A 23,143-nucleotide genomic window follows, 5' to 3' on the forward strand; every position below is an offset into this window, starting at 1 on the left:
TGTAAAAATGCAAAAATGGTGCAAATGTTCTTCTTAACTGACTGACTTCCAGCACAAAGTGTCACTCTGCACACCATGTTCATGAAAAATAATAAATACTTGAGGATCCCAGACATTTAATGATCATTTGAACTTCACAAAAAATAAAATAACATCACCATCATTTCTTGAGTTAATGTTTTTTTTCTTTGTTCCAATAATAGAACTGGTGTATCGTGTACTGTGGCCTGTGAGCCAACACTTCAGGCAGCCCTGCTCTAGATTATGCAATTCACTGGAATCATTTCACTGAAAATAAAGTCTCACTGTTTCCTAAAGTTATTACTGGGGATAGACCGATTATCGGGACAGGTATTTGGCATCTTTCGCAGTGTTGGCGTTCTTCCTGTCAGATTGCTGATAAAGCAAACTTATTCAAAATGTGCTACTTTGACTCTGATGCAACATCTTTTCACAAAATGTCCAACCCACAACACCACAATTAATAGTTTATAAACAGTGAAATAATCTGAATCTGCAGAGTAACTAGTGACTAAATGTGGGAAATAAATGTAGCAGAGAGGAAGTATAAAGTCGCAGAAAAAGGAAATACTCAGGTAAAGTACAAGTAAGATTTCCACTTTACTGTGTCTCCTTGCTTTGTAATTATCTGTATCGGTATCCTTGATTTTCATCTACACCTCATTATTACCAAATAAATTAGTTATTTTAGTGAAACTTAAGTGAACAGTGAAAAATAATGTTATCCTATGTAATCCCTACTGTTATGTAGTTTAATATATGACTCTGCATTATATTTCTGCATTACATCAGATAGTGTATGTTTTGGGTGAGTGTATTTAGTGACAAATACAATAACTACAAGTCAGACATAGTTTGAAGAATGAGCTCTGGCGCTATGTGTGATAGCAGCTAGGTGGCTAATGTCCGTCAAACAACTACAGATATAAACCGGCTGTTATCTCTCTGAATACGTGACAGCCGTCAGCTCGGTGTGATGTCGGGACATGTCGCGTGAGCCACCAGGAACTTTCTGGACTGCCGCGTTAGCCCCGCCCACACGCGAGCGGCTCAGCTGATGCAACGCTCCGGTATAAAAGGCTCGCGCTGCCCCTCGCAGCCGCTCTGCTCACCTGACCTGATACATGGAGAAGACACAGACCGCACGCTTGGAGGAGAAACCGGAGCTTCGCGAACAGGAATCAGGATGGTGTATACCACGGCTCTGCTCTTCGGACACGTCTTGTCGGAGGAAGAAAGCGTCGTAGAGATGATCGGGAAGTACTTCACCCAGCTCACCGCCCCGGGCACAAAGAGCCCGTCAGCCCGGCGGGGGAGCGTCGAAAGCTGCGACGAGAGAGAAAACTCGCCTTGTAAGTTGTTTTAAAGAGCTCAATGTACATTTTTGTAAGTGATAGACGATAAGAAAACGGCAAAAATGTGAATTTAAAAGAGTCAGTGTACTCAGTTGTAATATTTTCTAAAAGTTAAATAGTAATAAAAGTTTTAATAGTTGTAGTATTAATGCGCTGATGTTAAAGTAACCACAGAGAGACTAGATCTATATGACTTGGCGGAAGAACAGAAGAATAAGCTGATCTCTGTGATGGGGATGTTGCTGATGTAACTGATCTTGGTCTTGGATCAGCTGATGTCATGCTGAGCTGTTCACACTGTTTCTCCTCTCTGCTGCTGATACAAAGACCTTACTCTGATGATTTAGAGCAGTGTTGCAAGACAGTTATCACGTGATAAATGTAGTGATTTAAAGAAACTTTGATAGAGCAAGGGTCAAACTTTGAATTTATCTGTGACACAGGAGAATTGCATTTGAGTTTCAGCACATACATAAAACTTTTCATTTTGTAGACTGATTTTATTCTAACGAGACTCTTTATTTTCTACAGTTGCCAACATTGACGCAGACTTGGAGCATGAAGAGCGGCTCCTTCGGCAGCATGTGACCCGGCAGATCGAGCGCTGTCTCACAGAGGCGAAAGCTTCCTCCCTCCACTGCCAAGTGCTGCTGCTTCCTCGCCAGGTGACTACAAGGGTGGGACAGGATGTGGTGCGCTCCTCTGCCGATGAGCCCTGTGGGCTCCGGGGCGCCTGCATCAAGGTCTACGTAGAGCGCAAAGATGGCCTGAAGTCTTTGGGGAGCATCTTCCCAGACCCAAGTGTCACCCCGACATTTGAACTGTCTGTGATCTTCAAGGCGGACAAGGAGGACGGCTGGCCGGCCCTCATGCACATCTTTGATACCAGCAAAGTGTTGAAGCTGAGACCAGAGTACCGGCTAGTGAAGAGGAAGCTCTACTCCTCTGCCAGCCCGATCATTCATGACTTCAACTAGAACCTGAACCCATCCATTGTTCACTGTTCACTTCTTTTGTTTGTGTGAATATTACTTCCAGCTTCATCTCACATGCACTGGAAAATGCTGGAGTTTCCAAGGAAGTGGACTGTTCTTTATTTCATGTATGAATGTCTTGGAGCACGAGGTCAAACTGCTTGTTTTCCCAACGAGCCCACGTGACGACAGTATTTTGCACAGAATGGTTGAATGTTAGTGTGTGCACTGTAAACACGAAGACTTCCTTGCAGGAATGGGCAGGTCTCACTCCTGACGTCTGCTGTACTTCTGTTATTTATGCAATCGTAAAATAAAGTTTTTACACTACGATTTCTTTGTCCTGTGCTTGTGTTCAAATATACATTTATGTACCAGTGTATAGATCAGTCTACTTCTTTAAACTATAAAACTTTACGCGTACCAAACATTTTCTAGTAACAATTATGGGGCCACATCCTCAGTGACTTACGTCTTGAGTTACAAGTTGTTTTCAAAGAAGGCTGATTACACAAGATCATTTCAATAAGCCCATTTAGAAAACTGAAGGCAGCTGGTGATGACAGAGAGAAAGCTAATGCTGCAAGTCATGTTACTTAAGAAATCCCTCCAAGTGAGATATCCTGAGGTGAACGACTAGGTGCTGATCAAGACGTCAAAACTAAATTTAACTGCAAGTAAACATCCGACACATTTTAGTTTTAGATCAAATAATCTTTTTATTTAACAAATGTACAACAGAACACATGATACATGTCTCAGCTACCCAAACACAAAACCCTACATGATCCGTCTCACAGGTACAAAACTTGTTTTTGTACTCCCATCTAACACACATTACACAAACATGTTTCTTATGCTATTTACATAGCACGCTGTGGCCATACCTAAGTGACGAGTAGGGATGCATCAATACTACTTCAGCAACAACAATCCTCACATACGTTTCAGCCCATTAACACACTCAAACTGTACTTTACATTACTGCAGACTACTTCACAAAGAATATATTTAGTTTTCTGAAAATCTACCTTCAGAAGCAGCTACTGGTTTCCATTTATTCTATCACAACTGTGACATTTATTTGAGGATGGGTCATTGATCAAGTGACCATTTGTTGACTTGCTGTTTTTCATCAAAGTTGCATCATCATTATGTGGCAGTACACCCCTGAGCTTTTAAGCATAATCAGTAAAATTTAACTAAAGTACCCAATGCAGGAAAATGTCCCCTGTGAATGTTGGACTAATATATTAAATTATTATGACTCATGCATTAATATAACAGCTGGATTTTACAGTAGTTCATTTTGTGTAGAACTGCACCTAATGATTATTTTCTTTGTGGACACATCTGCTGATTATTTAATCGATTGATTTTAACGGTCACGATGTTAAGTGCTAAAAAAAATCAAAAACACAACAAAAAACCAAACAAACAAGCATTTCAACAGTTTCATGACAGCTAGCCTGCATCCTGGATTTAGACAATTTACATTATCAGCTGTCAGACGGCTGAAAGTACATGAATGCAACAACAAAATTTAAACAGCAGTACCACACGGCTGATGTAACTTTAACAGAGCCGCATTATTTACAGGGATGGGTGACACTTCTCCTTATCACTGACACTTCTTGTTATCACTTTATTTTTGAAGCAGAACTTTATAGTTTCCTGGATGTAATGGAAACTCAGCGCTGCTTGATGACAGGTAGTTAATCTAAAAACAAGTGCCTTGGAAAACGGTCCGCAGCGATGTAAATGCAACTTGCAGTTAATGGGCTGAAACATGGACAACACAGACCTTCTCATGTATTACTAAGCAAAGCAGACAACAGCTACCAGTTTGGTGACGTCGTCTACTTCAGCTCCTTTCTTATACTTATCAAAAGAGGCAGAAAATCCAGTTGTTTGGATTTCTAACAGCTTGTATTTGGATCTCAGATTTGTATTTTAGCAGTAATGACACTGGTATAGATTCAGTATCTTGGCCTCATTGCACATGCAGTACCAGCATTAATGCATCTGTGATTCAACATGAGCAAATCTGACAAGTAGGAGTCATCCTGCCTTCTATTACAAGCTTTTGCTGGTGATGTTTTCTTTCTCTTTGCTCTTCCTCCTCTGCAGAGGGACATGATGAACCTTTGCTGGTGAAATGATACTTGGGGAAAGCAGTGCTCCGGCTTGTTTGACCTGGAGTCAAACCCCCATGACGCTGCACATTTAATCAATCATATGAAGTGGAGAAGAGGAAGCTTGATGCAGCTCTCTCACACACAGACAGACAGATTCAGCCATTCACGTATACCCTCATCTACATTAAGGGACGGATGTGTATATACGCACACACACGCACACATACACCTGGCACACAGAGACTGCACAGTCCTCTTCAGAAAAAAACCCAGGTGACCGGTAAGTACTCAGTTCCACGTCCAATTCTGAATGTCTCTTTGTCTCTTCAAGTGTCTCTGAAATTTCTGTCTATTTCTTCATTTTGAGGTCGGCCTCCATGGCACTACGGCGACCCCTGGTGCCTCCGTCCTGCAGCAGAGAGACAGATGAAAGAGAAACAGGGAAAAAGAAAGAGAGAGAGCGGGAGAAAAAGTTAACACAAGGGTGTGACGGTCACTGGTTAGCTGGACAGAGTGAAGGGAGACCCTGTGGCGGGCCTCCTCACGCGATTGAGCTCTGCACAAAAATACACAGCACAGTCCACCTCGGAAGGCTTCCTCCCCAAATGAAGAACATAAAAAAAAAACAATGATGATCAAAAACAAGAAGATTTGAAAAGAAAAGAAGGAGAAAAGAAAATTAGAACATGCAGAGACACGGACAACCGCACGAAAACAGAAAAACACAGGAAACCGGCATGGGGTCATTAACCGAAGGTCGACGGAAGCTTGGGTGATGAAAGGTTACTGGAGCCTGTGTGTGTTTGTGGTTGTGGTTGTGTGTGTGTGTGTTGTGTGTGTGGTGAGCATATTGTGTCCAAACAGAACTTAAAAGTTAATGATGGTGACACGGACAGTGTGTTGAGAGATGTGTTTCTGTGAAACTGACAGAGAGAGAAAGAGTGAGAGACAAGGTCCTTTACTTGTTCCATATCACACAGCGTCTATACAGCAGGGTATGGCTGGGTACTGCTGGTATTTTTAGTAGTTTTTTTTCCAGCACTATTGATTATTCGGTAACAAGGTTTAGTGGTTGGAGCAACACTATCTCACATCTTGCCATCACAAGATGGCTGTTGTAAAACCTGATGGACGAGTCTTTCCACCAACAGGGAACACAAACAGCCACAGAAATGTCTCAAGTCAACTCACGTGCCATTGCACATGAGCATGACTTCTGTATTTGTGTTTATTTTTGTTTGAGCTCCTCTCACTGGGTGGGGCTGATGGTGGCTCGGTTTGAAAAAGGTGAGGTCATACACCTGCATGCACCAATCAGGAAGTAGCATCATTTGAATCAAGAGTGTTTTTGTGTACAAATGTATCTTTGATTGTTTATTTAGTGTTAGGGGCTTAAGTCATTATTGTACACATGAAATAAAGACAATTTTCTTCCACTTGATTCTTTTAAGTGTTTTTGACACTGTGTGATTTACAATTTCAATTATTTCAATAGTTTTAACGCATAAGTATGGTGCGACTGATACTAGAGTTTAGATAAAAAAATGTTCTCTAAGAAATCAATGTATCAGCCGATTGTATTGGCCGAGCAAGACACTGTACAGCTGGTGGAAAAACTATACAATTGTGACAAATGACCACAAACCTAATTTGGGATTTCTTGTTTTCTTGTGCAAAGAAAAGGAAATCAAAATCATAAAAAGGCAAATAAGGAGCAGCATATCAGCAGAGGAACCGCTAACTGCCTCAAACCTTAGCTACTGTTAGCTAGTTAGCTCATTTAGCTGTGCAGGACCCTGGGATCTCTGGGACAAGATGTGTGTTGGCGTTTACACCGCTAGCACAGAAGCATGAGACCGGGACGGGCTGGGCCTAGCTGGTTAGCATGCTCACTTCTGTGCAACACAATAAATAGACGTCATAATGTCAAAACTGTTATTTATTCACATTCCTGTTGATGATTAAAGTTGATTTTTAAATGTTTTTCACAAAGTTCTTACATATTCTCCCCTTAAAAACTTGAAAGTTGGCTACTGTCAATAGTTAGACTATAATCTTTAAGTATAGTTTTTTTTTTAATCAGCTGCTTTTATGTTGGAATAGCAAAAATGTTCAAATGACACTCAGCACGCTAAAATGACCTAAAGGGAAGTGTTAAATTGTTACTGCACATTTTCAGTTACATTTTTAGTGATTAACACCAATAACTGTGGTCAATTGTAAGGGCTCTTACAATTACTTAAACAACTTCTATCTTTAAAACCACTTTGCTTCCTTTAATGCCACTAGACTAGAACTGAATGAGAGAAAGAAAAGAGATGAGAGGTGAACACAGACGTGTACAGAGTGTTTGTGTGTGTTGGGTTGAGACAAGCGTGTGCGGAGCGTGGCCTGGTTCTGGTGAAATCTGAGGGAGAACCTGAATACTTACAAAGAGAGAGAGAAGGAAAGCAGGAGAGGCCATTGGGACACTGTCCTGTAGGAGGACAAACATCGGAGTGAGAAAGAGAGAGAAAAACACACACATGTGCGTGAGAAAGCAAGTTTCATACAAGTCTGCGTCAAACACAGGAGCACGCCGAGGAACGAGCGTCCATTTGACCGCTGCACGGCACATTCACAAACACGCACGTCGATAACACAGATATCCACACGCACACACACACACACACACACTCAGTCTCCCTTATACAGATAGTAAATAGTGTGATTGATATATAGAGACAGATATACAGACGGAAAAACACACCAGAGACAATCGGGCACATACAGTGTACAAGTAGGCAAGCACACTCTAAAACACATAGACGTGTCTTTAAGACAGCTTACACACACATACCACACCATTCAGCTCTAAAGAGTGATACAGTCTCATTTCATCCCCAGTTTAGCTTGCTGTTCTGAAACAGCTGAATAAAGACTGAAACATTTTGTCAGATATGTTTTATAAAGTAATTCATCCATACATCTGGATGTTCCCTGTCTGGAACTGACATTTCTAAAATTCCATAATACTTCAGAAATGCCACGACCGACATTCATACAGTCAAGACAAAGTAATACACACACACACAAAACGGCAAACATGAACATTCACTGCAGACGATAGCAGACAGTTGAGTCAGTGACAGGCAGATGCAGACAGACAGAAGTTAGTGAGGAGAGGTGCAGCCAACATGCAGGACATGAATCAGCTGGAAGTCAAGACCAGGAAGTATTCCACTGAAGCACACGGCAGCGAGCGGAGAGGAGAGCGGACCTGGTGACAGACGTCCGACCACGCGTCTCCCACCGTCTCATGGATTCAACAGTGTGAGCATGTGTGACTTGTATGATGTTGGTGTGAATGCACTTTTATTACATGTCATCTGTTCCATGTGTCAGGCTTTAGAGAGACTGACACACCAACATCATTCATTGTGTCCTTCGTGCATTGCTGGCGCTGCTACTTCACACTTCAGCATATATCAGCTGAGTCACAGCTGACTACCCATTTAGTGTAGAATGATTAGCATAAATGAGAAGTGCTTAGTTCCACAAAAAGGTTTGACAGAAATTTTTCACACATATTAAGTAGCATGGACTCAGCAGATGCGATGTACTAAGGTTTATTGTTCAATGTAATACACCATAATCAAATGGTGGACATTTTTTCCGACATCCTGCTCAGGGTGGGAAGTTCAAATGTCTTGAAATGTGAATAGACCTGGAGAGACATCAGGCCATATTTCAAGGTAAAACAATATAATTTATAACGTGTTAGCTTCCATTAGAACGCTACTAATGTTAGCATTCAGCCACTTTCTAGCTAACATTACCATTCGATAGTGTTGGATTTGGAAGTGGAACGCACAGGATGTAATCAAAAGGTAACGTTAGCTAGGAAGTGGCTGAATGCTAACGTTACGGTTGGAAAGATGTCTCAATGTCCATCCAGATATCCATTGTCTTTATAGTTGCTGATCAATCGGGATGAGGTGCACTCACAACAGCAGAACATAATCCCAGCATTTGAGCTTCCCACCCCGAGCGTGACGACAGAGGAAAATGTCCGCCGTGTGAAGATGGCCTATGTCAAGTAAAATGTAGCGTTGACTCATTTCTTCGAGGGTAAATTCTTTGCAGATCAGAGGGTTAAACAGTTATTCCTATTATCTAAGGCAGTTCAATTTAGATTTATACACATTAGCGAACTGATGGAAGGAAACACATATTCATCAGTGGTGATTAAAACGGTTTTAGGATTATATGTAAAAGCAACAGTGCCTAAACAACAGAGTCAATGCAAAGGCCCTGATATTTGTAATATACTGGTGCTATTAATCCATTCAAATAGTTCAAAGGAACAAATCTAAGGAGGTTTATTAATTGAGACCTCCTTAGATACTTCAGTAAAAACATGAGAACCACACTGATCATATGGTCAATTCAACAAATCTGTGATTTGAGTCCTTAACTATTATGAGTTTCTCTATTGACAGACTCTGTAACACATCCATCCATTAAACAATTTCCCCTCAGGGATAATAAAGTATTTCTGATTCTGATGACTTTTCACAAATTTGTTACTGATCACAAACCATAACTAACCTATCCAAGACATTTTAAGTGACAATTTGCGAGGTAACATAGGATTTGTTATGGGTGGGATATTCCTTTTCACACTTCGTATGTATGTATTTTCATACATATTTTATATTACCACTGCCAGCAGTAGTAGGACAATGGACAGTCATCAGGTTATAGAGATCGTGTTCAAAAACTTTACCACTTTACTACTTCAGAAATAAATCCTTGATCACTATATAAACTGCCTATGTTAAACCAACGACACCTATCTCTCTAAGTCCTTTGTCTTAATCGACCCACACCAAGTCACCCAACCCACCTTTTCAGCCGGCTCTCCTGGCTTACGATTTCCCTCCCTGCCGCGGAGGCTCTTGGCGGAGATGGCGCTCTCTGAGGTCTGCATGATGAGCTGCGTGGCAAGGAACTGCTGGACGTGCTCCAGGACGTCACGCTGCATCTCCAGCGCCATGTGGTACACGTCGTGGTCTGACGAGTTGTACATGACGGCATTCTGGAACATCAGCATGATGTCACGCTGGAACTCGGCGGTCGTACGGATCACGCCGGCCTCGATGTTCTTTTTGATGGCCGACAGGTCCATGGGTCTGGAGCAGCAGAGGGAGATTTATTTATCAATTCATTTTGGTGTGGCATGAATGCACTAAATTCACTTCAGCTCTCTGCATTATCTGTTGGAATATATTGTTCACAGAATATGTGTATGCGTGTGTTATTACCTGTGTACGATGCTGTGGTAACCAGGTGCAATGTCGTCTGACACAGGCTGTAGGAAGACACTGGCATACCTGAGGAAAGAATTCAGTAACTGTAAAACACGTTTCCCTTTAACTGTTGGGGAGAGAGGTTATTTCCGCAGTGACCGTGTTTTCCCCTGAACTAACCCTGCATGCATTTTATTGCTTACTGAGGCTTGTTAAGAAAGAAAAAAAGTGGAAACTATCAACTAATTTTTGCAACAGTGGGCAAGAATCTTTCAAACTAAAGCTCTTTTGCTCCAAATTCCAGTATTTTCAGTAAGCCAAAAGGCACAAAATCAGAAGAAATGCTGAATAAACAACCAGTAGACCAAAGGCCTAATAAGAATGTGCTAGTAATTTACATGCTTTTTTTTTTTAAACAAATCTTATGCTGCTACTGGATATTAATTATGATTAACTTTCTTAAACACAGGTAAAATTCACAATATATTACACATAAAAATGCATTTTAACAGTTTGAAACCAACTGTTAAAATATATATTGTTTTCATTACTTGAACAAACAGACGCTGAAAGATAACATTTACAGAAAACGGATCTGATTTGCTAAATAAATGAAAAAATGTTGAAAACATAAAATACAGGTCTTTTAGTATCTAGTCAAAAGGTTTCAGGGGTGTTGAGATTGTGCTCGAGGCATAGCACTCTCATGACCTCACTATTTTCCTAAATATGACTATCCATGCAAGACATTCATGCTGCAGTACATCATCGTAATGTACTGCAGCATGAATGTCTCGTTCAAGTATTTCAGCAAACAAACATTGCGACTCGTCATTAAAGTCGAGGCATTTCAAGAAGCGCCACCTGTGGTTGGCCGCCGCTCTCCACACCAGCATGATGGCTTTCTTCCAGATCTTCTGGGCCTGGACTGCCTCCTGGTCCTCACCACATGTTGATCTGATGCACAGCAGGAAGAGAGAGGAAGTGAAGACAGAGTGGGAAAGAAGAGGATGGTGAAGTCCACAGTGAATGGAAACGGGAAGCAGAAGAGAAATCACAAGTGGCAGAGAGACAGAAGAACATATTATTAGATTTTTTTAGTCAGCAGCCAAAGACTGCTTAGCTCAGCCCTAATCTGACTCATAGGTCATAATGTGAACACTCATGTCAAAGGCCAGTTAAGAGTCATCATTTCTCCTGAAATGTCAGTTTTACTACGGGTAGGGGTTACTGTAGGACATGGCGCTTGGTTCACACGTGCCACTTTACGACAACATGGTACCAAAAGGATCAAATTGTTATTATGAAACAACTTTCACAGCGACACCTACAGCTGGGAAGAAGAGGCCGGACTGCTGGCCAGAGAATCAGCTGTGTAGCGCTGCGATGGCGGGCCGTATCCGTCTTCACTCTCGCTGGCTGCCCGCTCCACCTCCGACAGATAGGGACCCTCCCCCTCCCCACACTCCTCCTTCAGCTCCATCCCTTCCTCTGGGTCGCCCTCACTCCCCGCCTCCTCCTCCTTCACCTCCTGGATTCAAGAATACACACACTAATAGAGTACCTCTGTTTCAAAAAAGCTGTGCCTGTGTGTCAGTGTGCACGAGAGTGTTACCTTGGACTCTTTCCCCGACACGGAGCTGTCCTCAGAGTCTGTGGGACAAACATGAGAAGGTGATTAAAAAAACATAATCATGATTTGTGTGTCTGTGTGTGTGTGTGTTTACATGAGTACACCACCCACCAAGGCAAGGAGGGTTTGGTTCCGGCTGGCTCCACTCCTCTCCTTCACTCTTGACCGCTGCTTCAGTGACTTCCTTCCCCGCCGCCCCCTCCTCCATCACCTCACTTCCTGTTGCACCGTCGTCAGAGGTGACCGAAGAGGTGATGTCGCTTCCTGTCACCTCAGGTCCCTCGCAGTTTCCCTTAATTTGTTCTTCTCTTTTAGCTTCTGGTTGGTTTTGGGTCTCTATGCTAGGAGGGATTAGGGTGGACATCGTGGGCACATCCTGAGGCTCCTGCTTTGGATCAGAGTCTTGGACTGTGGGCGCTGGGTCTGAGGCCTTCAGCTCCTGTGTTTCCCAGGGGCCGGGGAGGGTGTGTCCTTCTGAGACGGCCTCTTCACAGAGAGAGAGAGCTGCTTCCACTGCTGCTGCATCCAAGGCCTCCACAGAGTCATCGACCTGGGAGAGAGGCAGGGAAGGACAGAGACATCATTATGCTTTCAGCAAAGGATTATAATGTGCTGAAAACTGAGAGGTACTTGGAAGATTGAGTGACTTCATACTGGTGTTAGCAAGAGAAAAAAAAAGCAAGTAGGTAGTGATCATTTAGCAAATTGCGTACCTTCTCCTCTATGATGGCAATGATGTCTCCAACTGTCTCCAAGTCCAATTCGTCTCCCATGTATGACACGGATACAAGGTCCTCTTCTACCAATCCCGTCTCCTCACTGAGCTCTGCCTTCACTGCAGCTTCCTCTTCACCTTCTGCGAGAACAGAAAAGTAAGATAAAAACTTGCAGCATCACACTGTTGTAATTAATTATTAGTTCTGAACCCAGTGTCATTATCTTCTGTTAACGATGGACAGTGCAGGCCAGGATCTAACCACACCTTTAACTAGACCTAAGAAGGTCTTGTTACATGGATTATTTTAAGTCTACCTTTTGACTGCATCATGAATGACGTTTGTGCACCTACACCATTTGGCAAGAAGGTTTACAGTCACATACAGACATATTTTCAGTATTTTTTTCAAAACCATGAATGCGAATGATAACGAAAGCCACTGGTACACTGCGTTACAAAAGGCAGGCTCCTGTTTCATGTAGTAAAAAAAAAAAAAGCATGTGTGTATTTGTGTGCATAAAAGAGCTGTCATAGATGAGAGCAGCCACACATCACTATCCTGTCATCAGAACAACCACGCCCCCCTTTGACTGAAAGCAATGTTGTGAAAGTGCTGGTGCCAGATTGACAGCTAGTAGCAAGATGCCTAAAAGCTGCTGTAGCATTTTTCACATCAAACAATAAAATAAAATCTAAAAAGGTTTTTCACTTTCCCAAAGAACAAAGGACAGTAAAAGAAGAGATCTGTGGCTTCAGACCGTCCACAGAGAAAATGAAAATGTTACACTGGGAGACCCAACCATTCAATATGTGTCTGTTTGTGTCAAACACCTCATCACAGGTTATTAAATGATGTTACTGAGTAAATGACGTGTGGTGAATTTGCCTGTAGATCAAAGTGAATCAAAGAGCTTTTATAAAGTTGTAACTACAGTTTAAACTGTGGAAAAAGGGGCCCGACTGTAAAACACCTGCTTCTAGAGAGGAGTTTAGTTTACCAGTCTGCTTCTTGACAGACCGCCAGGAGCAGAGGGCGTTTTAATGTTAATAAAACACATGAATTGAGCGGACCTACACTCTAATGAGGAACCTTGTAAACAGCACAAAGTAAGTGGAGCTAAAACTGACCTGTTCTGACCTCCCCTCAGCTCGTAGTAAACGGTCCCGTAATTAAGCACAAAATGCTGTCAAAACAGACAGCAGTTCTGCTTTGCCACAGCGATCTTATTAGTTTACAATAAAGCCACACTGGACAGATTAGAAAACAGCACAATAAAGCCCAGATGGTCTCTCTTATCTATGAAAAGTATGTTTTTACCTGCGATGACCTCATGACCAGGTGGTAAGGCGGTGACTGCAGTGGCTGTCTGTACTCCATTAGTGAGGCTTCCAGTAGAGTCTCCCTCTCCAACCTGACATTAATAAATACAAGAAGATCACAAAAGTGAGGTTTCAATGCAGTGCTGTGTGTCTTTCAGATCAACAAAAGTTAAAAACACAATCAATTAACATTAAATTAATATACTGCAATAAGAAACCTGTTGCCTGTGTTTTTGTATTATTTTCAATTTCTGGTATTCTTGTAGTTTTGCTCAGATGACTCTCACCAGGCGGGGGCTGGCCGAGATCAGGTTGCCTTTCTTCAGCAGTTCTGACAGGAGAGGTGAGGGCGGCGGTGTGGCCTTCTGGGCTAGGAGCCTCTTCTGCGGTGAATCATCTACCAGAGTGGCCAGGCCTCCATCTTTGGGCCCTGGGCCTGGAGCATCCATCACTGGTAGAAACACTCCGACCCCCTGGGCCTGGCAGAAGCAGCAGAGAATCAGTGAGAGTGGTTGGCACATTGAGCCGCAATATCTGAACCATTTGCTTCCAGATGGAGCTGGGATTGCCAAAAACACCATAATGTGAGAGGATCTTCTTTCCACTGACTCATAATGAGACAAAAACAAGTTGGAGGTACAGAAAGGCACTTTGGTCGAGTCCACAGTGCCAATTTAAATCAAGAAAACACATTTTCTCTCAGTATCCTTGTGGTATCTCATAACTAATGAGCATGTAAGACAAATACTGTTCTATACGAGCATGTTCTTACAACAGAGTGGGTGGTGGTGGTGTCATCAGAGGCAACACCTCCTGTGTCCATGGGCGGTGTGGAGACCGAAGAGTCACCCTGAGAGTCCATGGTGGGGGGGCTGGCACCCAGGGGAGAACGGACAGTCACACTGGGCAGACGCTTCGGTGTGTTTTTCACCGCCTGACGAGCTGTGATGGAGAGAGAAGGTCACAGGTGGAGAGAGAGAGAAGACTGAGTCAGGCTGATTTTTTTTAAACTATGTTTAAAGAATTAGAAGAAACTGCAGCACAGAAACCATGAGCAGAGCACAATGTATAGTCATACCATCCCAAGCACGTCAGAGAGAAATACGAATTAATGAGAAAATATTCCAAGAAGATGACAAAGTATGCTAATAGTTGTAGATTTATCTTTGTGAACTCCTCCTACTACTTTATGCACCACTGATACAAGTATGAAGTTCACAATAAATACCCACATGATCCAAGACACGCACACTTCCTGAAGACAGAACAGATGTACCAACAAAGGGCCTTAAGAGTGCACAGATTGTATCTACCTTGGAACGCTGTCTCTGTGGCTTTCCTCTTCTGTTCTGCTTCGTCCTCATCCTGCTTCTTCTTTCTGAGGTGGAAAGATCACCGTTTTACAATCAACTTTTGTTTTAAGCATGTTATAAAGGCATGAAGAAAATGGGTAGGATTGTGGCTGAAAAGCTGCACATTTGAACTGCAGCACCAACTATCTGGTCTGTAAATAACTTGTACCTGGACATCCTTATAGACAAATCAGAAAACATAGGGGAGAAATTGATATTCTATATCTTTGGTTTCGTGATGGCGCATCGTCCTGCACTTTCATTCACTGAACAACAGACGAAAAACCATCTACTGGGGAGATTGTAGGTTAGCTAGCTGCTCTGCTGCAGCTCATTAAATGGCATGTAAACTTGCTTGCAAATGTCATGGCAAGAGGTAACGAAGGCCACTTGTGCATCATGAATACATTTTTTAAAACTTAGTATCAAACAGAAGAACAGTCTTACAGTGTGATTTCTGCCCACAGCTCCTTCAGCTGGGAGTCCATGTGACCAGTCTGTATGAGATCCACCTCCTTCTTCAATTTCCTGTCAGGACAGAAAGCACCAGTGGGTTTAAGGGTTTTGTCTCACAACCCTAAAATATATTTTTTAAATGGTCCTATTATACGTGTGTAAGCACCTGTACTGCTCTTGTGAGTCCCGCAGTAGTTTTTTCAGTTCTTCTATCCTCTCAGTAGTTAGCCTGCGAACGATGACGTCTTCGATGGTTTCGACCACCTCACCCTTCTCACCACGCTTACGCCTGGGGCACAGGAGGACATATTTTACCATCACTCAACAACAGCATCAACACATTATTATAATTCTGCACATAGATGTGTGTTGGTGTCTTCATCTGGGTTAAAATACTGACTTTGGTGCTTCTGTGGCCTCCAGCAGCTCAGAGTATTGTGAGGCACAGTGCTAAGTAACAGAGAAAATATGTTATCCTGAGGCACAGACTGAGAAGAGTTCAGCATGGTTATCTGCTCAAAAGACAAATAGAGAGATTGTTGTATTTGTTTGTAGCTTTCTCACCTTCTGTGAGAACCAGTCGGGTGGACGGCCAGGCTCTGAGAAAGGCTTGATGGCTCTACTTACAGACACCCTGGAAGACAGAGAGAAATACCTCAAAATGTTGAGAAAAACAATCTGAAAGTAAATGTATGAGGTAGCTAAGGAAATTTGATTCAAATTTGGAATAAATGAAGGCAGGTAGAAGAAGCCTCGGGTGAAACTCATGATCATGTCATCACCGGCACAGTTCACTTAATATGCAAAATGTGGGGCAGTATTATGCCATGATAGCTGTGAAAAGGACGAACCGATCCATTTTTATTTCAATTAGTTTTTCAAAGAGGTTTAGCTGATATGTTGCATGCGGTACATGACTCTGACGATCAATAAGTGCTTGATCCTACCGGTCACCATTCACTCTCTATAACTTGCCCACGTCTGACCTCTAGTGGTGAGATTTAAGACTAACAAATTTAACAACATATAAATACAAGCTGCATATAACCTGCTAATTGTTGTGAGCTAAATAAGAGAGAAAAACATGATGTCAATCCAGGCATGTATTGACCATTGTGAATGCGGATAGATCACTGTTATCCAAGAGTAAGGAAAAAAAGACTTTCCATTGTTTAAAAAGGTCAGTGGCTATCAGTAACTTTTATCTGATGACATTAAGGGTGAGATATCTGTATCATCAATTCAGGCAAGTTAAAAAGTTTCTTGACAGTAGTATTTATACCTTAATCCAATAAAATGTGTTCAGAATAATACAGAAACTAGAAGCTAATGCTGAAGTCTTAAGGAAAATGCATATGGTGTAAGCCACTGTGCTGTACTACTGCTCATGCAGAGTTGAACAAAAACAGAGACATAACTAAGACGGTCGATTCTGGGGTGACTGTAGATGTATGTACACCTAAAGAGAAAACTCTTACATCCATGTCTTCTCCTTACTGTACCTCATCTATAGCTGCCCAGCATGTGAATAATACAACAGACAGAAATCTGTAAATGACAGAAACAGTTGAGTAGGTTTTCTTTTTTTACCAGTTTTGGTCGCCACTCCTCATAACCGAGGAGGCCAGGCACAGCTTCTCCCTGACTGACCATGGCTCTGTCGGCCCCACATTCAGTATCTTGTGTTCTGTGGAAAAGGCACAAATAAACAGAGAAATTATGACATGTGCAGATATTCATGGCAGCCCCTAGCTTGCTATGAGCGAACTGAAATGCTTTATTACAGGGCACAAACAATGAGAAATTAAAGTTGACACATAATAACGACTAACCTCATACACAGAACAAATACACTGAGGCCATTTGCCAAAACACTGAGCATTTCGCTGGAGCCATTCAAAGGCTCAGTTCAGTTTTATTCTGCTATTCAACATTATACTCATACTTGCCCAAATGTTTACAATGCACAAAACCCATAACACAGATAAATAACACAGGGTAATGAGTTAAGAGAAACCTCTGACAGGGTTGATAAATTATTAAATCTTACGTTTTAGAGCCTACGTTAATGTACTGTCACTCTTATTGTGAGGTTGAGTGGCTGTCTGTTTTTCTCCCCCCGGGGCTATTTGTTTACGGTGAACACACTGTAAGTTAAATGGCTTTCCTGTCCCCACATCACCCATTTAAACCACACGGTCTGTGATATATAAATTGCGATAACATTAAAATACAGAGCCTAACAATAGGTGCGCTGGTAAACTGACTTTAATGTTTTTATTTATCAAAGTAAGCTAGCTGCTAAACTACGGTTAGCTAGCTCGTTGATACTAACTTGCTAGCTTTTACGGTGTTTACAGGATGGTTTACAAATGTATTATAGCCCATGTTGGTTTTCTTACGAGTGTAAGCGGTTGGAAAACATATACGTTTAATGCAGAATAGTTACAGTCCATGGTTTTGCAGACAATAACACACATTTAGCGTTAGCCAGTACGATAATATTAGCATTAGCTTAACACTGTTGATTACGGGGGACACATTCATGAGACACACACAGTTACACGGTGTAACGTTTTATTAAAGAGCGACACTACTGGCTCCGGTCAAAGTAAATGAGTTGCAGTCTTTTTTAGTGTGTTTACTAGTGGTTTTTGCTATTAAATCATGAAGAAAATCGAGAAAGAGTTGAGAAATATTACTTACTGCCGATACCGCTCGCCATTTCTTTTGTGGCAAGCCCGCACACACAACTTCCGCCGGACAGGTTTCAGTGGTACACACACAGATGAAACGGTGAACTGAGCGAAAAGGGAAAAAAACCGCGATCAAAAATAACGTTTGACAAAGTGTTTGGCTGTGTAGACAGTGACACTGAATATCCAAAGCGCCCTGGGGTTAGTTTGTTTTATAAAACAAACAAACAGACGGTCTCCATTTACAGGTCCAGTTATCATTAAAGGAAAAGTTCACCCAAAAATGAAAATTCAGTCATTTTCCACTCACCCTCACGCAACAAAACATTTCTAAAGCTTTAAAGCAAAGCAGCCTTTTCCTAAACAACTGAACTACATGTGGAGGGACTTGTTTTAAAACGTACAACAACAACAACTGAAAAATTCAAGTCCAAGTCTCGAAATCCCAGTTGATTTTAAAAGACATTATTTACAGCATCAATGCACAGTTGAACCCCTGCACCCACTTTAGACAGGGTGTGCGCTAACACTTTTAGCATAGCAGCTACAGTGAATATTTTAGCTTTAAAAGGATGTAAATAACATCTTTTCAAGTCAATTTGTGATCTCTGGGCTTCCAATACTTGGATTTTACCTTTTTAAAACAATTCCCCACCTTCTTCAATTGTTTAAGAGAACGCTGGCAAGCTTTTTTGCTGTGAGGCTCCAAAAATGGTTTTGTCAACTACAAAATTTACAGAATTTCCAAAATTTTAAATTCAATTGGCGTCGGGGTGAGTAGACAGCATTGTCAAGTAGATAAGAGATTTTTGTATATTATATTAGAGAGTTTATTGTCATTATAAAATGCACAATGTAATTAAAAGGGCTTCACATTAAGGTGCACAAACAGACATCCATGCATAAGAACAGGCAGCCACACAACAAACTACCAAACACAGGCATCCACAGCCAACATACAAAGGAAAGCCGTGAGCCACTGCATCCGTGCGCTGCCACCAAAAGTCTGTTTGGGTGTACTTATCCTTTAAGGATCCTGCTAATAATTTACCCATTTTTGTTGAAATCTTTCCTGAAAACACCAAGGACATCTAAACCAATAGTGTCATAATCGGAGACTTATTGTCTCTTGCCAGACAACAATGACTGGAGTGAACATTGTGAATTGGTGTTTTGAGCAAATTGTTGGAGGTCAGCAGAGACGAGACTTGAAGCTCATTTTTCTTATGTTTGACAGTGAGTGTGAGGCACTAACTTGTTGTTTGACGACTACTAAATAGAGAGGACTACAAAAGCCAACCAGTGAGGACTTCAGTAACTGCTGATTTTCTGGTGGGACAGACCAAAACCCTTTTGGACCGAAACAGGAGTGTGTATTAAAGTTTGTGTCTGCAAATGTGAACATTGGATGAGGGCCAGTGACACATTAGTTTTGGTCATGTCACTGTATAAGGATGCACTGTATTTAGTGAGAGATGTGCTTTGATGTGTCGGTAGAAACATGTTTTTCACTGCTCTTAGTAGAGTATTCTGGCTTCTTGTTCATTACATGTGTGACATCAGCTGGATAATAGTGGGACCATTTCACTTTCGCTGCTTTAAATCAAAAGCATAAACCATTAGAGGATGACATGTAATTGGCCAAAAGATTTTCAGTGGATTTTCATGTGTCACGTTCACCATCTAGAGTAGACAGATGTCTGCTAAACATGTGATGTCTCATTAAAATAAGTGCAACACACTAGTTAATGTTTAATAAATCACTGTAGTGATTCTCAGCAAGTTGCTTTATCTTTATAATATCAATTTAAACAGGTCAGACAGAGTTTTCTGCCTGCGAGCTGTGTACAGTCCACCCAAAACAAAAAATAGAACATTTTTCATCAGCTTTACTTTGACTCCAGTTACATCTGTTGACAACCTTTTACACTATGACGACTAGAGACCATTCAATATGAGCGTAAAGAAAATGAGACCATTCACAACCATTTAAATATTGGCAGTCTTTATTTCAACAAGACTAAGAAATGTTGTTTAATATACATTTTCTCTTACAATTTAACATCTATCTCATCTTGTTTTTTCCATAACATTTAGGAGATACTCTGACAAGTAAAAATCTGGTGTACTGTTATGGCCTCTTTTAGAGACATCTAAAACGGCTGCTCTTTTATTTACACTCTTTATTCTTTTCAGTCAGTCACTCAGTCTCTCCTCAGAAAATGAGTCCTTTCTGTTCTTGTGGGCCAAAGGGCTGATGGAAGGCTTTCAACACCCATCCAACTCAACTTTCAAGTCACTGGGACTGAAGTTGCTCTGTGGATCGAATGAACAACATCCGGCCGCCGGACCAACTCCTGCCAGCCTGGAAAATGTTGCTGCCCTGGCCCGCAAGCACAGACATTCACCATCATCACCCAAAACATTTCTTCTGAACGTTGGGTTTCTTCACACTTGACAACTCTTCCACATGACACGAACACATGCACAAGCCCTTGTAGAAATGTTGTTGGAACACAAAAATCAGGAGAGTTGAACCAGCATCATGCAGAAGTAATGCCAAATCAAGGTGCTGAAGCACAGCTTCATCATTTTAAATTAAGGCTTCAGGATTTTATGTGGGTTGTTTCATGAAATCCTTCAAGGTCAGATTTTTAACATTGATGTTCTCGTTGATTTGTTCCACATCTGTTAATTGGGAACATCACTTTTTTGGGAAGAATATTTCATGCAAGCTTACAATCAACCTGTCAATTTCAGAGCCAAAGAGGTTGTGTGCAGTATTTACCATTTGTCTTAACTGCAGCCAATCGGTTGAGACATACAGACAAATGTGAACAATGCAAATACATATTTCAGCTTTTAAAAAATGCATATTCAAACCCAACAAATCTGATCAATTCAACCAATTACTTTGAGAAATGTATTATTTTCACCTAAGTTTTGCATATTGAAACATTCTGAATACTGTATTTTGGATCATCTATGTCAGTTCTAAAAGCATGTTTGCAATGGAATTAAAATACATGCATAAGTTACTGTACAAAAGCTACATGAGGCAGCATCATTTTAGAGATGAAATGGCCATGCAATGTAATGCAACTTACAGACCCGATTATCAAATTAGAACATCTAGAAAATCTTATGTTGTGCTTGTCAGCTGGTAACAATATACTCAACCACCCTTCAGGGCATTTGAGATACACATCATCTACATTCTTTTTTTGATTTTTTTTTTTTTTTTTTTACCTCAAGACGTTGCTAGTAATGTACCAAGGTTAAAAGAAAAATATCAGGCACCATACATTGCATTCATTTTGGTAGCACTTGTGACAATACTTCAACATTCCACGTCAAGTTGACACGATGAGACCGTGAGGATGAGGATAGGTAGATTAAATGGTTCAGGATGAGTCCATTTATACTGACACAGGCCATTCAAGAGGTACAAGTGTGTATTGTGGGATGGGGGATGTGGGCAAAAAAAAAAAAAAAAAGAAAGAAACTGAGCCCCCAAAATGTGTGCACACTGACCAAAAAGTGCCCCCAACATCTGTGCACATTGTCCTCTTCCACCACCTAAAACTAGCAGTAAAATCCACTGTAGTACCTAATATATATCTTCATACCAAAAATAGCTAAAAATTACAACACCTCTTCAACATAAAACCCTGTATTAAAATAATCTTTCCTTGATTTCATTTGATCAAAGCACTGTCTTTTGTTCCTCCTCTCTAGTTTAATGTGAAACACTCCCAACATACGTGTTGCCACCTTTTCATTTCCAAACAAATAAGACTGTATAGAGTCAGATCCTCTGTGCTGAACTGAGCGTACAGTACCAAAAAGGGCATTGAGGACTTGTCAGCTTTGCCTTCTTTAGGGGTAATGCCAGGGGAGTCCTTCCTCTTCCACACCAGTTACCTTTCACCAGGACGCCAGCCGCATATCTCAACTCTATCAGACACTTTCAACTCAACATCACTAGATTGCATTGACAATGAGAGAATGCATGAGGTATGACCTTACTATTGAACTGTTTAGGCTGAGAAAATTAAATTAAAAATTAATGAGGAAATTAAAAACGTTAGGCTCTGATAATGCTCATAGCAGACATACAATATGCATGTTTGGGCGCTCCAAAATGCTCTTCTACACAATGACTCAATCTCTTCATCTCCAGGTCAAACATAAATACCTGTGCTGTAACTTCTCGCTGTATTTCTGAGAGATGGGCTGCGAACATTTTTAACAACGTGAACAAAAGCTCATATGCTTCCTTAGTTGAGATCAACAGCTAGCTTCATATTATCTGACTGGCTGCTGTATGTAAATGTATAAATACATGTACATTCACAGTATGCACAGTAATCATGTGCAGAAAATTGTTAATATTCATAACAACTTTACAGGATTTGTTGATCCCTGAATAATGTAAAGAACATCCTCAGAAATATGAAGATATGTCCCACCACAGGCACTCAATGTTCAACCAAATGTCTTCCTTACTCTTTAGTAATCAGATGGCAACCATTGAAGAAGGCACAAAAATGAATTATGAGATTAAATTGCCAAAAAAAGACAATTACATAATGTTTGTAATGCTGCATGCAGAACCATTGTGTAGCTCCAAAAGAGCCATAAGGAGTAAAGGTTTATCTGAGGGGAAAAAGTGGGAACAAAAGGTGGATTTTTGGGAAGAAAATCATATTGCTGTACACTGATGTCCTTAAAAACATACAAACAAATAATTAAAAGTGAAGTTATTGTAATATTAAGAAGAGTCTCCCCCCCAATGGCGGACAGTCCAAGGTCCTGAAGGCAGTCTTTTTAAAGTCTCTCTGACAGTTTTCCCCTTCGCTCCGTCATTCCTAGTCGTTCTCTTCTCTCCCTGCCCAGCCAGTTTTATCTCAAGTGGGGAGCAAGCAGGGCCAGGGCTAGCCCGCAGAGCGCCAGCGCCATGCTTCCCTGTGAGGCAGCTGATGAACTTCTGTCCTTCACCACTGGAACTACCTTGGGTTGTCCGGGGTTCGGTGGAGTGGAGAAGTAGATGTCTGTGTCACAGGATGGAGAGTCTGGAGGGCTGCAACCACTGCCGCTCTCCTCTCCTCCGCTGCCGTCCTCATCTGGAGGGGGGGGGGGGGGGGCACACAAGTGTCAGATGTGTGCAATGAAGGCAGTAAGTCATT

At 41.5% G+C, this 23,143-nt stretch overlaps 3 protein-coding genes across 4 annotated transcripts in view; 1 reads left to right on the forward strand and 2 right to left on the reverse strand.

The window, feature by feature from the left end:
- The first annotated feature begins 1,113 nt into the window (after positions 1–1,113).
- LOC311257381 (DNA damage-inducible transcript 4-like protein) lies at positions 1,114–2,683 on the forward strand. Its single transcript, XM_084352984.1, has 2 exons — positions 1,114–1,373; positions 1,908–2,683. Exons 1-2 carry the CDS (start codon positions 1,208–1,210, stop codon positions 2,351–2,353), a joined length of 612 nt encoding a protein of 203 aa, XP_084209110.1. The 5' UTR covers positions 1,114–1,207; the 3' UTR covers positions 2,354–2,683.
- A 1,144-nt stretch (positions 2,684–3,827) lies between these two features.
- brd8b (bromodomain containing 8b) lies at positions 3,828–18,043 on the reverse strand. Of its 2 annotated transcripts, XM_084353953.1 has the most exons (19): positions 17,965–18,043; positions 16,849–16,945; positions 15,823–15,892; positions 15,659–15,708; positions 15,425–15,547; positions 15,250–15,330; positions 14,764–14,828; positions 14,223–14,392; positions 13,738–13,929; positions 13,449–13,542; positions 12,126–12,268; positions 11,524–11,962; positions 11,395–11,432; positions 11,111–11,310; positions 10,644–10,736; positions 9,795–9,863; positions 9,377–9,662; positions 6,920–6,964; positions 3,828–4,897 (listed from the first exon to the last, which is right to left on the reverse strand). In XM_084353953.1, the coding sequence occupies exons 1-19, from the start codon at positions 17,981–17,983 to the stop codon at positions 4,838–4,840; spliced, it is 2,334 nt and encodes a 777-aa protein (XP_084210079.1). In that variant the 5' UTR covers positions 17,984–18,043; the 3' UTR covers positions 3,828–4,837. The 2 variants fall into 2 exon arrangements, with proteins under 2 accessions (XP_084210079.1, XP_084210080.1); XM_084353954.1 differs by lacking the exon at positions 6,920–6,964.
- A 1,899-nt stretch (positions 18,044–19,942) lies between these two features.
- gpc4 (glypican 4) overlaps positions 19,943–23,143 on the reverse strand; it is a 32,687-nt gene continuing 29,486 nt past the window's right edge. Inside the window, exon 9 of the mRNA XM_084352263.1 lies at positions 19,943–23,080. Within this exon, the coding sequence (XP_084208389.1) occupies positions 22,860–23,080 (221 nt within the window). The 3' untranslated portion in view covers positions 19,943–22,859. The remainder of the gene's footprint in view (positions 23,081–23,143) is intronic.

Source organism: Pagrus pagrus (assembly GCF_965226575.1).
Source record: "Pagrus pagrus genome assembly, chromosome: 5".
Lineage (NCBI taxonomy): Eukaryota > Metazoa > Chordata > Actinopteri > Spariformes > Sparidae > Pagrus > Pagrus pagrus.

What these genes read in the sequence shown, in the direction of transcription:
- LOC311257381 (XM_084352984.1), top strand. Translation starts at nt 1,208, where the DNA reads ATGGTGTATACCACGGCTCTGCTCTTCGGACACGTCTTGTCGGAGGAA. An exon ending in CGAGAGAGAAAACTCGCCTT is followed by an intron (nt 1,374 to 1,907) that starts GTAAGTTGTTTT and finishes TATTTTCTACAG; the next exon opens with TTGCCAACATTGACGCAGAC.
- brd8b (XM_084353953.1), bottom strand. An exon ending in GACTCACAAGAGCAGTACAG is followed by an intron (nt 15,331 to 15,424) that starts GTGCTTACACAC and finishes CTGTCCTGACAG; the next exon opens with GAAATTGAAGAAGGAGGTGG. An exon ending in CCGGCCTCTTCTTCCCAGCT is followed by an intron (nt 10,737 to 11,110) that starts GTAGGTGTCGCT and finishes GCTGTGCATCAG; the next exon opens with ATCAACATGTGGTGAGGACC.